This window comes from Poecilia formosa, unplaced genomic scaffold, assembly GCF_000485575.1.
Source record: "Poecilia formosa unplaced genomic scaffold, Poecilia_formosa-5.1.2 Scaffold38, whole genome shotgun sequence".
NCBI classification, from domain to species: Eukaryota; Metazoa; Chordata; class Actinopteri; order Cyprinodontiformes; family Poeciliidae; genus Poecilia; species Poecilia formosa.
The window spans coordinates 1876557-1892638 of record NW_006799977.1 but is presented as its reverse complement, the minus strand read 5'-3'; the positions used below and the strand labels follow the sequence as shown (position 1 = coordinate 1892638).

Here is a 16082-nt window from a genome sequence, read left to right as displayed (position 1 = left end):
TTTTGTCGTGTGTCTAATGAGATTTTTGACTGACCAGCACATAATAGTGCATATTTGAGAAGTGCAAAAAAATCTTTTAAAAATTGCTGTGCAGTTAAAAAAAAAAAGTCTGACAAGTGTGGCATACATTTGTATTTAGCTCCTTGTATCTTGATACCCATAAACACAATCCAGCGCAACCTTCTGGTTGCTCCATCATACATTTGAAATAAAACTTACTCTTGATGGAGATCTGTGACTTGCAACTATCCAGTTCACTTCATCAAATCAGACTGCTTTGTGTTGGTCTTAAAATGACCTGAGGTTTGTTAAGCAAAATAAAGCTTAACTGGGATGACTAGTTTTGCAAAACATAATTGCAGACAATTCAGTAAAATAATGTATTATTTTTGGTCATTTCCAAACTAACTCAACTATTTTTTGACAAATTATGTTCAAATAGAAAGAATGTCATCAATAAATGCAAGTCAGACGTCTGACTGATGTGTAATATTTTTGTTCAGATTGTCTTGTGGTCCATTGTGATAGCTTTCTTTATTGTTTAATTGTTATTTAATTGCTTTTTTTTAAATAATTGTTTGTTATTAAGTGAAATAACACTTTTCCTCCACTATGTGTAGTAAAGGATTTGCTAGCTGGTGTGGCTTTGCTGTTTTGATTGCTCACTGTCATTGTAACTGTTGAGTCTTTTACTTCTATACATCGTATTTCCAGGCTGAAACAAACACTAAAGATGGATGAATTCATTGGAAAGAATGTACTGAAGTAAATTCATCATGCTAGAGCAAAGTGTTCATCTAAAGCTGAGCCCTGCAAACACAAACAGAGCTGCACCTCATGTGGAAGGTAAACACAGAAGATGAAGCTTTAATCTGTGTCAGACAGTGGAGTGGAGTTTAACCCAGGCTCTAAAGCACATTGGCTTTACTTACAAATCCCCCAGGATTAGGAGAGGAGGAACAGACAGACAAACAGACAGGCAGGCAGGCAGGCAGTTAGGCCTTCAGGAAGAAACACTATTCCCACCTTAAGTCTGACCTACTTCATGGGTAATTCAACTGAAAAACAGACAAATCTGAAAAATAAAAGTAAAAACTTCTGCAACAATCTGATTTCAAAAGCGTGTGCACCCCAAAATAATGTTTTGTTGGAGCAGCTTTTGATGAAATTTTAATATTGTCTTTTTTTTGCATCAATTTATTGTCTTTCCATGAATTGCCCAATCCAGCTTGCACATTTGTTTTACAAAGTCAATCCTATTATGAGGAAATTTCTTGGCCACCGCCATTCTTTTGTTTGTTTACATGAACAGTACCCAAGTCCAGTCCTTGAGAGCTACTATCCTGCAACTTTTAGATGCATACCTTTTCCGGCACACTTGAATCAAATGGTTGAATTCCCTCTACAGACATTCAACTTTGAAGAGGAATGGTAACCAGTCATTCATTTGATTAGATGGAGAAAAGGTATGCATCTAAAAGTTGAAGGACAGTATCTGGATCACTGGAGTGGTGCACCCCTGGGATGTGTGCTTGGAGTCTCTGTATTTCTGAAATATGAAAGACCTTTTCATCCTCATCTTTCTAGATTTTGAGATGTCAAATATGGCTATGATGCAAAGCCAAAACTTTTTAAAGTTATTTTTGATACATACTGCAACTGAACCAGGTAACCATTCCTTGAACCTGGGAAATATAACTCCCCTGGACCTCTGTTAATTTTGTGAAATCGTATAATCTATAAGATTTTGATCTTGTATAACCTCTCTACCAATACATAGTAGCTAAATGACACAAATGATATGCAAATCATACCAGAACAGCAACATTTGATATATTATTCAAATTAACTGTAATTTATAGGACTGTAACTAAATCAACAGGTTCTTCAACACTGAAGAATGAGAATTACGTAATTCCACCTATTGTACTCCAACATGAATGAGTGTGTAGAGTATTACTTAGAGAATACAATCAGCTTAGGTGTGCAGACTGTACATAAGGAAGGAACAATGTCACAAGTTGCAACACTCACTTGATTAACCACACAAGAAGCAGTCATGCTTTCGACAATAGTTTTATTGTTCTTGGAATGTAACTTCGTTTTAACCACGTTATATGAAAACAAGGCAGAAATGTCTCTGTGGCCTTACATAAAAGCTGTGTAGCGTTGCGTTGTAGTTTCACGACTTTAGTTGCTCAACCATTCATTTCAGATCCCATAGCTTGCATGCTTACTTAAAGCATGAAAACTATGCTTTAAGTAAGTTGCTCCATGTTGGTTCTTATCCTACAGTTTCTTTCCCTTTGGTCTACCTACAGAGAGACAACATATAGTAAAATTTTGTGTCCGCTACAGCCTGTCACTGATTTAAAGCTGCTATTTATAGGCTTCAAGCTGGAACTTCAGAGTTTGGTTAAAAGCAGAACCATAAGGTCACAGAACTGAAGAAACAATTCAAACTTATCTTTGTTTGTCAGCTGCAGAGATTGGTGAATACTTTACCAAGTTATTACATACGGCAAACTGTAACTGATGGAACCAAAGCTATTCTCTATGGCAAGCAGCTGTAAAGTAAAGCTAGCAAAGATAGATGTTCTGTAATGACAACTGATATAGAATAAAAAAAAGAGCCCCCGAAGAGACTGTAACAGTGTCAGAATCATAACAAAAAGTCATTTTCATATATGCACCAACAGGGAAATGTTACACTTTATAGAGAAATCGTAAGGCAACACCAGAGTACATTTAAAGAAATGTAACAACATTCAAGGCATTAGTTTTAACACCTCCAGAGAAACTAATTAATCAACAACCCAAAGAGGTTCATCCAGTTCCCAATACCTCTGAAACAACTGCATACAGAATCACAGAGCTCATTTAGGTCAAAAACTTTCAGAAAAACATGGCAGTACACTTGTAACTAATTTGCTACATAACAAACTGCCATCAGGCACATGTTGGGGCACAAATATGGAAGATAATTTTTCCAGTTTAAAGCTTGAAGCAATCATATGGAATGCTCAGTGAAGATGGAAGTCCTACTTGGAAAGTCAGAGGGGCCTCACCAAGTCACCACCCCAAAATCCAATATGGCTGCTGAACAAATGAAAGGCAGCGAGAGCTGCAGTATCAGCTTCTGTACCTCAATAAATCAGCCACAAAGTTCTTTTTAAACTGCCAGCAAAAATGTTGCAGCAGTGTTTTAATAAGAATATGCAGTTATTGGCTTAGTTTGCGAATTGTGATTAGCCTGGTTACTAAAAACTATCAGGAAATGGAACAGTTTTTTTTCAATTTGGAAATCTGCCTTGATAGAGCATTTTGTTTGAGGGTTTGATATAACTTGTGTATATCACACCTCTCAATTTTTGGTTTCTAGAAAATATTTGAGCTGCCATTAAAAATGGACTTTTTTTGCTCTGCTTTTTAAGTCTCTACAAAAGGTATGATTGAAAATACAAAAAGTCACACAAGCTACAGGAAAAAGAAAAGACAGTTCTCTCAAAACCCATAGAGACAAAACCCAAATTTTTCAAAGTGATAATTAGGAAATCATGGCAATCTTTAGTAGAAAGCCTTGGAAATGTTTGCGCACAACCATTCATAAAAATCAAACATGTCGATTTGTGTCCTAGTGCATTTCTTGGAATCTCACTTGAGCAAGTAGTAAAAAAATTAAAGAACATAACAAAAAAAAACCTTCCTCTTTCTTCTCTGTGGTGTCTTCTCAGGGCGTTTGGATTGGATGGGCGCCTGACGGCTGTGTGTGCATCTTGGTGCTGAGGAGAGAGTTGATGTAAGGCCAAATCTTGTCAGTCTCTGTTCCAGAAAATGAGTGCAGCACTCCTTGTGATCTGAGTGAAGATTAAAAAAAAATAGAATTGGTTATGGCTGTCAAAATATTCCAGATGAAGTAAAAAAAACAAAGTATTTTCTTGACATCTAAGCTTTTTACTTTTACTGACAGAAACTTAGATGGGAATTATGGTTTCTCATTAAAATCTAAAATGAAACAAACACACACACACACAGACAAAAAACAGGAATGTAGGAGTTGGTCCGGTAACCGGTGGGTTTCTCAGTCTCAGCCGTTGTCTCCTTGGTCAAGACTCATAACCAGCTTTGCATGCTTTTAGCATGTTTCAGAATGTTTTATGACAGAAGCTGAAAGCGTGACAAATTAAAACTTTGCTGGACTCCATTGAACCATTATCTGCTAAAATATGTCTGCTATTCATCCTAAATAAATTGCAGAAACATATCCACTTCTCAAATAAATCTTCCTTTTAAAACATTTTCTGCATCTTTGTCTTTCCCCCTGACTTCATTTCTACCGTCTTACTAATACTTTAAGTTGTTAACGTTGAGTCTTCGTCCCTCAGTAACAACATTCATTCTGAAGAGTGTCGTTGCCAGACCGATCTGGTAATTCTTACTGTGGTGCGTTCACTGTTCATCCAGAAAGGATAATATTTTTAAGTTTTTGTCCAGTTGCTGGTCAGGCTGAACCACCTTGAAAATCATCCGTTTGGTACCTGTCGATTTCTTGATGCATCTTAAAAAGGGGCAGTATTAACTAAAATTGACTATTTTGAGCTTTACATCTTGTTAGATTGTTAAATTACCTTGCTTCTTTCATGCATGTTTGAGAAATCATTTAATCTAAACAGTAACATTTCAGCTGTTCAAAACACCTGGGGGGGACATAGCACTGCCGTCGAAGACAAAGCTCTTCCTCAGAGCTGCAGTTTACAAACTACCGAGCTTCCACCTTGCAGAGCAGCCCTCTGCTGAGTCTCCTCTACTCAGCTCCTTCAGACTAGCCAGCAGCAATTAGAAAACACCTGGTGGAACTGTGCATAAGCTGAGCTCATTATACGAGCGACTTCTCAGTGAAATGCTGGTAAAAACATTGTTAAAAAGTTAATAAAGGAGCGATGTTGGGATGGCCTCAGAAGGAGCAGAAGTTTTTAAAGAGACAGAGGCCCAATTTGAAGGTGATAAATTAGGAAGTTGCATTTATTTTAAGGCATATTTCATATGGTATTTTTTATAACAACTGGTGTTAACATAATTACTTGAGTGTGCTAGAAAAAGGCACTATATATCTGGAAAACACAAAATACTTCCACTTTACCTCCCTGTAATTCTATCATATGATAAAAAATAGAATAAACACATAATTCTTACTTAAGATAAGGATTCTTGTAAGTTAATGACACCATCAGTTAGATATATGAAAAGCAAGAGTTTACAAGTATTTTCAGAAAATACGAGTGTCTTTAAAAAATTCGCATCAAAGATATTCTGATTTCAAATTGGTCAGCATAAAAAGAAACTTTTAACCTACTTGTACAGATCTATAACAGGCTTTGCCAATTCCTTGTAATGTCGGAGTCGTGCCATCAGAGCCTCTGGTTTATCGTCATCGTGCTGAATCAGCAGCTCCCCAGTGATGTCATCTTTACCCTGAGGATGACAAGCCAAGGTCACAACAATTAAAGCTGCAACAGTCTATTAAATCCTCCATGGCAGAGAATTATGTCAAATTGAAAAATATTTGCCCATAAAATGCTCCTCATTACACACCAAAATATAACCAGTGAAAAAATCCCATAATCACAAATCTATTAACTAAAATTTACAAGGTTATTTGCATAACAGAAATGTTGGTATTTCTGTATTCCAAAAGACAAATTTTGAACATCAAAATAAATCCTTTTTATTTATAACTTTTTACGTTTACTTCCAAAAGTTGTTTTATAAAAAGATTCTGAGTCAAATCTCTTTCGCCTTCTAAATGTAAATAGTTGAATCTAATCTCATTAAATTACATGACAGCTAGATTTATATTATTTAAAAAGTTGGCATTTATTGTGTGTATTTTGAGTGTCTTTAAATTAAAAACATGTTAGTACTTGAAAGCCTGAAAAGTGTCTGTAAGAATTCAAATTTATTGTGGATTTTCTCTGATTTATACGTGACAAAATTATACATGCAGGCTCAAATATATATATACACACACAACTCCACCAATATTCAAACTGTGAGGAACAAAGGTAATGGGTCCTTATGTAGGGTGTATACAAATATCTGATTTCAATTTTATTAGTGGGTATATGTATATGTTTGAGTTGGTATGAATATATTTGACACATAAAGTTTAACCTTGTAACTAATTCTTGCTTTTAAAATTAGACGCTGCACAACCTTTCCACTCTGAATAAAACAAAATGCTCAAACGCTGGATTCAAAGCCCCGCAAATAACGAGATATTTATGCATGTTAGAATATGATGAGCTTGTAAACTTCTGACCATCAACACCTGTAGATTTACAGTAACCATTTCTCTTTGCAATATAGATTTACAGTAACCATTTCTCTTTGCAATATAAAGAAAGAAGCTTGAGCATTACTTCAGGAGTAATGATACTATGGCTGTTCCCCCCCACAACACCCTCCTTTACTGAGCATTTTTGCTGAATCACTATGAAACCTAAATTCTTTTCAGCTTTGAAACACGCCCGTACAATCTGTGTGAGGAAACAACAGGCTGTCACAACATCTAGAGCTCAGGAATTGAATCTTTGCCAGCAAGGGCTCACTTTCACATGTTTGATACCTGAACTAGAGGGGGGTTGAATCCCATGTTGTAAACTCTGCCGCTGGCAGGGTGGACCCAGCGGTCACTCAGCCTGTCCTTCAGAGTCTCGTAGGGAATGTTGAGGCTGATGACCAGGTCCATCTGGTAGAGACTGTTGAGGGCCTGCGCCTGCGCCAGCGTACGGGGGAAACCTGGACACATTTCAGAGGGAGAAGCAAGAAATCCTGAGTTGTCATTACAAGCTGTGTTTTATGATTACACACACCTTGCTTATTTTCCCTCGAAACACACTGCTGCATTTGACAAGTTCTGACTTCTGATGTCAATTTGAACAGGCAAATTGTGTACGAGTAATTCCTAATTTTATTATTTCAAACTATGATGATAGGTTGTTATTGCCAACAAAACTTGAAACTTGCAATGTTTGCTGATTTCCACTGAAATGGCCTGTAAGCTCATGGACCATCAACCAGAACAACAGAAACCTCTAATTCGTGAATGCACTACTCACTGTTTCAAACTAATCTACGTAGCACATTATCTGCACAAATATGTACACTGTGTGTATTCTGCATAGTTTATATTTCTATTTTTTGCATGCTTTATTTTATCTGACTACTTATCTATTTTATACCTAAATGTAATATTTTTGGTTTCCAATGTGGTCAAGAAAGTAAGAATTTTATTTTATAAGGAAACATTTTTCCTTACTGTGCATATGACAAGAATAGCTTTGAATTTATATTGTGAGCTTTTCAATAGATGCATTTACTTTGCTTTGATGTTCTAATATACTGATATGGCCCTGCACGCATTGGAAATCAGATCATCTTCATGAATAAAATTCATTTTTGCTTTTCTAACTTGGAGTTGTGTCGTCTCTCGACTAATTGTTTACTTGTTTATATTCAAGATCCAATGTTTCAACATTCAAGTTTATTTCATCAAGTCTCTCCACCACAGTGGGTAAAGTTTAACAATGGAAATGTCACAGCAACCTCTTTTCTTTTGGGTGTGTTTTGTGTCTATGTGTGGGTGTGTGTGTGTGGTTCCACATGCAAAGTATGTAAAAACAATGAGCCTAGTTATTTCTCCAATACTGATGCTCAATGGCCATGTTGACAGATGTTCCGCCACACCCAGCCATTACAGACAAACTCAAATTAACAAGAATGGTGACACATCAACAAGAAATCTTTTACATATATTTACTGACATCTATTTAAGCTGCATGGATTTAGATGTTACAATTAAGGTCAGTAAGTTCTGTAAGTTCAAGAGTTGCATCTGCTTTGTTTTCTTAACATACTTTCAGAGTTGGTTTCCAAATTCAAAATTCCATACTTCTCCAGACTACAATTCCCAGAGTACACTGTTCTTTTTAGCCCATTTTAAAAGAATAAATACAAAGTGTCAATATGGATTCATGGGATTTCAATAGTAATCAGACTCTAAAAATGGAAACTCTTTGAACCAGATACAGAAAGGGATTTTACCGGTACTGAATATTATTAATATATATGTAACATTATTTAATATGCTCATGACTACAACTTTATATCTACTTTTAGATTTTACAACAAGAATATTTTCAAACCTTTAAAAGAAAACAAAATCATTTTTTGAATAATATTATTGTCAACCTGATGACAAAATGAAAAAACTAAAAATAAGTCCTCCTAGCATGAGTGCCAGTGTATTTAGTAAGTCTTATTCACATATACAGCATGAGAAAACACAGCGATGCCCCTAGATCTAGCCTTTCTTAAAAACGTTTCTCAAATCTTTAACATTATTGACCAAAGTTACAAAGAGCTGCTGTGAAGGACATGTGGCTCTAGAGCCGCAAGTTGCAGAGCCGTTAGAAAACGAACAGAAACAAAGTCTACTGAAAAACCTCATCTGAGCTGAGAAGGACAGTAAAGTAACCATTAAAGTTAAAGGTTGGCTTAGTTCCTGAGGGGTCATGAAGTTCAAATCCAGCTCAAAAAATGTCACAAGTGCAGCAATCCATAACCCGGTAAAACTGACTGAAACAACACAACCAAAACTAGTAAATTAACTACCGAATGGGTACAATATGAGACAAATTCATTTCAATAGTAATTCAATAAAAAAAATTCTGGAAATAAAATATCAGCTGAAATCAAACTGGCCAAACATTATTTTCTTCTTTTCCTATGGATCTACTTTTTCTGTTAAAACATATTCTTCCAGCCAGCACTGTGAATGATTACTGCTTTGTCAAAACAGCAAAGGTACGAGGGGCTATGCATAATTAAGTTAAGTCAGTTAGTGTTTACTGTTATTTTTACAAGCACAGACATGATTAAACCTGCTAAAGGTTTTGAGATTTTAATTTGAATAAACCTTTCCTCACAATGACTCAGATCCAGTGGTAATGTCCATGGACAGACTTGTTTTTGAAGTGTTTGCATGTGGTCCTGCTTATAAATTTGCAATTCACTGTAGGATTCTGAGGGGTGGCATTTGGTTGGGCCAATCAGCTTTAAGGGTTAGCTGGCAGTTCTCACAACAACCTTCAGGGTGCATGGCAGAAAACATCTTCCATTACAATGAATCATGACTAAAAACTGAAACGGTTATGTACAGTTCTGCTTTTTCCCCCCCCCTCTGCACCAGTGGAATTGAGTAAGCAGAAGCAAAAGTGGCAAAAACATAAGCTTTCTTACCGTCTAGTAGCCAACTGTGGTTCCGCAGCTGCTCCAGTTTGGGCAACATCAATCTGGTCATCACTTGGTCAGGCACCAGCATGCCTCTGTCTATGTAGGTCTTCGCCAGCATGCCAGCCTCTGACACATGACAGCCAAGTAAACATAGAGCACAGCATGTTTGTTTCTGCTTCCTGATGTTGAAGATTTCAAAAAAGAAAGAAAGGGGGAAAAAAAAGCAGGAAAAGATAGAGCGGAGCCTGTTGGGTTTGTCATCACCACCAGTTTCTGTTACTGTCACTGCAACCTTTTAAGTTTATGATGGAAGCTGCAGGGTCTCCTGTGGGTTATTACATAAATACTTCCACTGAGTCCCAGAGTTTAACAAAAACATCATTCAACTGAACTGGGGAGAGGGTGGGGACAGAAAAGATCAGAGCTTTCTTAAGTTCTTTATGCCAAAATTTTGTGTCATGTTATTTATATCTTGTTGGGAATTGAATCATTTATAGGTGGAAAGTTAATTTGAAATACTTGAGAAAATTATGAGAGAGGCATACATTTTTAAATAAGTTAACAAACTGCCATAAAGTCTTGTGAACACCAGAATGATCAGTTTTGGGGTTTTTTTGTGCTTGTTTTGAGTGCTGCTGTGGTGCCAGGGACTTGCTGCAGCTGTTAAGTCAAGTAGTAATTTCTTCTTAAACTAGCAAAACAAACAACGAGTATGTCCCCTTAAAGTTTTTATTTTTATTTTGAAGTTTTCTTTAACAATATCTGCCCGATTTTTCCCCAAATTATATTATCATTGTAGTGGAAACCCCCCACATTGCGAAAGACCAGAGAAAATAACTAATTTTGGGTAGACTCTTCCTGTTGTCACCACTTAAGAGTTGTTTTGGCTTTCTTACCTGTGTTGGCTGCTATACCCTCGCGTAGAAAGTGGCCACTGGACAGGTACTGCAGGCCAAAGCTGTGTGCAATCCTCTTGCAGATCGTGCCTTTTCCAGATCCCGGTGGACCCAAAACAGCAGCACGCAAAAGCTTGGCCATATCCTGCTACAATAACAAAGAGTTCACAATGTAAAAAAAAAAAAAAGTATTTAAGGTGTAAGAGATGCTCCAGATTTAGGTTTGCACCAGAAGCACCAGAAATTTGTATTCTGCTGCACACTTGAACAACAAAAACAACGGTTTGGAACTATATTTTAGCGTGTCAGTGGAATCGTGTGGATCTTTACGCACTGCCTTCTCGTTGCGTGCAGCGGAACTGTTCCCCTTTTGGACAGGAACGAAGTCAAAACGCCTTTTTTTCCTTTTCCTTCTCTCACTCCTGTGGACGTGGGTCGCTCCCTGCGTCTTTAAGAACAGAGGTTGTCCTCCGCGAATGAATGAGAGTCTCCACAACGCCCTATTTTTTTGCGCGCATCATCCAGGAAAAATGCGGATGGGTTTACTTCGCTGGGCAAACTGGTTACTGTAGTTTTTTAATACAGTTTAAACAGTTTACGTAAGTACGAGAGTTAAGTGATTGAATTATTTTTACTAATCAATTATGGGAATGTAACATAGCAACACAATAAATCGAACGCGAAAGCTCCAAATAAGACAAAATAGAGAGAAAATCAAACGTAAACAATGGCAGAAAAAAAAAAAACTTTGTAATATTTCCGGTATTGTCTGTGTCACTTCCTCTCACTGGAACACACACGGTATTGGCAACAGGAAGTAATACAGAAGGTAACCGCAGGTGTTTCAACTAGCATTTATTTTATGATAAATTTAATTTTTTTGAAAAATAATAAAGTTATTTTTTTTAAAAACAACTCATAAAATTATAGTTTACAGGGGGAAAAAAATGAATAAAAACAACATCAGGAAATGACACAATAATAGAGACAAACACTAGGTTATTGATTTTTGTCGAGTAAAATTTCCCCCCTGAACATCAACAGCAGAACCATCACACTGATGCACATCTTTCTGCATCAAACTGTTAAAATGGTGAATATTAGAATCCCTTTGATAGTTGAACTCATTCTGTGTCTTGTAATTTTGTTTCCCATTTTGTGGTTTTTAGTTTTGCTTTGTCGTGTTAAATCTTGTTTAGCGTGCAATTAAATTACAATGAATTGATTCAAACTATTAGTACTACTGTTGTCATATTAGTATATTAGCAATAGTAACATAATTTAGAATACTGCTCCGGAGTGGGGAAATACAGGTGATGTCAGCAATCAAAGGTCAGAAGGCTCATGAGGACTCACACAAAGGTACAATACATAGAACTATGAATAAAAAATTAATAAAAAAAAACTGTCAAAGCACGTCATTAGAGAAGTACANTTGGGAGCAGCGACAGTTATAAAATCTTAAAAACTGCTAAGGGGAAGAATCTAAGATAATGCTCCTTTGTGCACCGAGGATGCAGCGATATGTCACTGAAAGAACTCTACAATCCAGTCACGACTTCATGCATTGGGTGGGAGACATTGTCCAACAGTGATGTTATTTTAGTTAAAGTTCTTCTGTCTCCCAACAGAAGAACCCCTGCTGCAGTGACTCAATGGGGCACTCTAGGTCAGAGCTGGCCTTACTGATGAGTTTATCAAACCACTTCCTCTAGGCTGTAGATAAGCTGCTGCTCCTACATACACATAGAAGTTTGCTGATGCAGCACAGAATGTTAGTTTGTTTTCAAATAACTTTTATTTTAAATTCAAGTGAAATTTTATTGCACAGTTCTCCAAAATGTTGTGTCTAAACTTTTATTGAGGTAACTATAATCTGTTATTACATGTATGTGGCTACAAATTTGAAATTAAGATCATACATCAATCATTAAATAGCAACATCATGAAACAGCTTATGCAGAGGTTCTTACAGTTTAATTCAAAATCACAAGTATAGACATTTAAAATAATTCCAGACCCTATATCTCCAAAACAAACAAACAAAAAATATAAAATAAATAATAATAAAAAAAATAAGTTCCAATAAATGCACACATCTTCTTCCTTAATGGCTTCATCAATTATAGATTACACCATTAAACAGAGCTGGCCTGAAGCAAAAATGTAAGCTTCTGTTTTGGGCCATTATACCAGCAGGGAACCCTTTACTTCACACAGATTGTAAATAATAATGAGTTTACTTTTGAATTTATTTATGATTTTGAAAAACTAATTTGAAATTCTTTATATTGGTTTAATTTTATAATTGAAATAGATTTAATAAAAATGCAATGAGACATTTTTAGTGATAAACCTTTGGTACACATTTAATCTCTTCCACTCCTTTTGTGCTTCCAAATATATTTTTTAGGTTTTCAAAGAATATGCTTGCTTATCTTTTTTGCTGTCTACCGAAGATTACATTTTCAGGCTGTCGATGTAAGTTAGAATACCACAGTTTAAGAAATTAAATTTAAAAAACGAAGTTTGTATAATGAGTGTTATTTTCTGCTAACTTTAGTGACTATGGTTTACATGGAATGAAACCCAAATGTCCATTTTCTTTTAAAAGTTAAATATAACAAAACAGATTTTTAATGTTATTATGGCTTTCAAATATGGGTTTATGTTGAAGAATGTTAACTTGACAGTTTTCTGGTCATTATAATTCGACCTCCACAATGAGAAGGCCAAAAAAAAGCTAAGCTGGAAAGGATCGTTGCTAAAGCAGCCAATAGTTCAGAGTGATGGATGCTGGAATATTAATGGGAGGTGGAAAGATAAACTGGCATCTAAAATGATTTACAGGCAACAGGTATAGCCACAGCCTTAAAAGAATTATAAAACAAAGCACATTCAAGAGTTTTTGGGACATACACAAGCAACTGGAGATGGAATCAATGTCTTAAGATCCACACAGCTGTAGTTCTGTGTGGTGGCTTCTGAACACTTAAGGTGTTCTTACTCTTACAAGAGTTTTGCTCCACAATTCTCTGGAAGATCATTTTTGACATGTTTTTCTTCCACTCAATTTTACATTGATATTCTTTTATCACTTTGTCAGCCTCTGTAGAAATGGACCTGCTAGTGTCTATAAACAGAACAACTGTCACGTCAGCAATCTTCCTGCTAATTTTGCACGCCATGATTTGTATGTTTTCTAATTTTTTAAGTCCGTTTATTTTCTTTTATTAGTTTCAACCCATAATCATTGAAATACACGTTGTGTTATGATTTTGTCTTTAACCTTTTATTAGGATGCACCTGTAATTAGACAGTAAATTAAGGATTCTCACATATTAGTGAGCTTTTCTTAGATGTTGCCACTTGTTGACAGAGCCTTCACAAGATCAGAGATTTTATTATATAAAGCCAGTGGATTTTTATTTTTGTTGCTTTGCAAACAGGAGGCGCAAAGAAAGGGAAAAAAACCGAAGCATGAGTCGGATGTCATTTGCGGACGGCAGGAATCCAGTGAGTACTTGTTGCGAGCCATACGGCGGCGGCAGCGTCCCGAAGCTGTCAAATATTGCGCACAGCCTCCAGTCGTCAGTCAGTGGAGTAACCCAGACTAATCCATCAGACAAACAACTCGAAAGATTAACCTTTTTTTCTTCTAACGAGTTTTTCCCGCTGTGATCGGAAGCTTCTTCTAAAATCTTGATAGGTTTTTTTTCTTTTTTCTTTTGTCACATGGCTTTGAAGAATTCAATAACAACAAAAAATGGCGACAATCACGTTGCTCTGTGTGGTCTTGCTGCGTCATTAAAAATATTCATGTAAACACGGGGAATTAAACGAGTGGGTTGCAGGTAAGTTTGCTCCTTCAGTTCTACAGATTTAAAGGAAGTTGAATGTAATTAGGAATAAATTTATATATTTGGATCGAACCGCATGCGTTTTGTTTTTGCTCAGAAAAAAAGGGGTGTGTGTGCAATGCTGGGCGTTAACGTTTGGCTCCACAGTATTCACTGCAAGCGTTGCACTCTTATTTATTCGTTCTTTAGCATTTAGTTAGAATAGTTGAAAACAGTGTTATTGTTGTGTAGTTATAAGAAGCAACTGTGCTAAACCTATATTTAGACATCTTTATTTCCTTTTTAATAAAGAGCAGCAACAAGCCTCGGCAGTTCTCCTGCTTTGCTTATTATTAGTACACGTATCATGAGGGTTGCTTTACAGTGGCTGTTATGAGGCTTTTATTCTTCTGTTATTTACATTGAGCGTTTACGCAACACGGACGCGCTTTCATCACAGGTCTCTGTCTACATCACTGAGGACAGTGAGAATGTTGTGCTGTACCGAACCCCGACAGTGAGCTTAGTGCCTCGCTCTGTTTTAGTTGTTGCACATGTTGGCTTCGTTGCCCACGTTTGACACGAAGCGTTTTGGCCAGAGCCCTGTGCTGCGGAGCTAATGGAGTTGTTTACATGAAGTGCAGGAGGGCGGACCGAAGACGAAGGGAGGCGGGGTCGCGACGTGGGCCAGCGCCGCGCACCGACTGCTCCAGATGCGTCTCGCGCCAGGAAGGGGTGGAGCCCGAGACGAGAATCATAACAAGTCTGACGTCACTCAGCCTTGTGGTTGGTATGAATAATACACAGAAGTTTGTCTGTGGCCCCTGCAGGAGTAGAGAGAAGTAGGGAGGGGGGGTGAAACGTTACCAGTTTTAGTTTTACATGAAGTGAAAACATTAACGAGGCTTCTGTACAGCAGCAGCACAGCAGCTCAATAAGCCGTTATTAAATGTAAGCCTTTACATTTTTATGTATGTGTACGTTTAGTTAGTTATTATACAGTCCTTTATAATGCTATTTATCTCGAATGTTTGTTGTTCACTCTAAGCCCTGCCCTTGAATGATACAGTGAATGTCTATATATTTTTTTTCTATATTAATATTAATTGATTTTATATATTAACTTCTATATTAATATTTGAATAAAAACTTTTGAAATGTTCTAATATTATGATCACCATCACTTGGGTGTACCTCAAGATTCATTGGTTATCTTCTGAAATATGTTGTTCGTATCTGCTTTTAATTCTGTCTACTTGTTGTTTATGTTAAAAGGAACAAACAAACAGTGTTATTGTTGTGCAGTGTGCTGACTAACATGACGATGACAAAAGGAGTGGGGCCACCGATGCTTCCAGACTTGACAGGCTGCCCTGGTTCAGTTATCACAGTGCTGATGCTGTCCCCATCGAAGGTACAGTACTGTGATAACTGAAGGATGGCTGCCAACTTGACACTGGTGCAGCGATCAGCAGGTGAGGAGCTGTAAATACGTAAATCTTTCTGTATGAAATCATTAAAAAAGTTTTAACACGACAGTGAACGTCTCTGTCTTTTTTCACAACTTTATTTTAACTTCATTTAATTATATTTTCTGAGATCATAAATGGGCTCATTGAAAAATGAAGAATAATTCATTAAAAAAATTCTCGCACAGTCAGAGCAACCAAATGTACCCAAGTAAAGTAAGTAAACAATTCAGTTTCAACGTGCAAACAGTGGGACTTTAGAATTAAAACAAATACCACCAACTTTATTTGTAAAGCAACATAAAATGACCACAGTTGAAGCAAAGTATTGCACATAATTGTAAGCTATAAACATATGTTAAAAGTTGCTGTTGCTACAACTCATGTGCTTGAGGTTAAAGGGTGGGATGGAGATGTGGCTATGTCATCGTCTTCATATTCTTCACTGCAAAGTGATCACCTTCGAGGCCGAGTTTGAGGTTACTTGTTTTTCTTATTGCAAATGGGTGCACAATTAAATATACAAATAATATGCAAATGTAAAAAAATGTACATTTGAGTGATAATTATCTTCTCAAGAGTTT

General features: G+C 36.6%; 1 protein-coding gene and 1 long non-coding RNA gene across 4 annotated transcripts in view; one reads left to right on the top strand and one right to left on the bottom strand.

Moving 5' to 3' along the window:
* Nucleotides 1–2060: 2060 nt before the first annotated feature.
* LOC103137226 (adenylate kinase 4, mitochondrial-like) overlaps nt 2061–16082 on the bottom strand; it is a 29553-nt gene continuing 15531 nt past the window's right edge. Inside the window, exons 1-6 of one of the 3 annotated variants that reach the window (XM_007550872.2) lie at nt 10525–10874; nt 10191–10335; nt 9301–9420; nt 6626–6798; nt 5354–5472; nt 2061–3857 (exon numbers count right to left, since the gene is read on the bottom strand). In XM_007550872.2, coding sequence (XP_007550934.1) covers nt 3731–3857; nt 5354–5472; nt 6626–6798; nt 9301–9420; nt 10191–10332 — 681 coding nt within the window. In that variant the 5' untranslated portion in view covers nt 10333–10335; nt 10525–10874 and the 3' untranslated portion in view covers nt 2061–3730. Of the gene's footprint in view, nt 3858–5353; nt 5473–6625; nt 6799–9300; nt 9421–10190; nt 10339–10524; nt 10875–16082 lie in introns of those variants that run through there. The other 2 variants (XM_007550871.2, XM_016670799.1) reach the window with 2 other exon arrangements.
* Nucleotides 13631–15562, top strand: LOC107836084 (uncharacterized). Its single transcript, XR_001661929.1, has 2 exons — nt 13631–14044; nt 14669–15562. It is a non-coding gene; the product is annotated as an uncharacterized LOC107836084 (long non-coding RNA).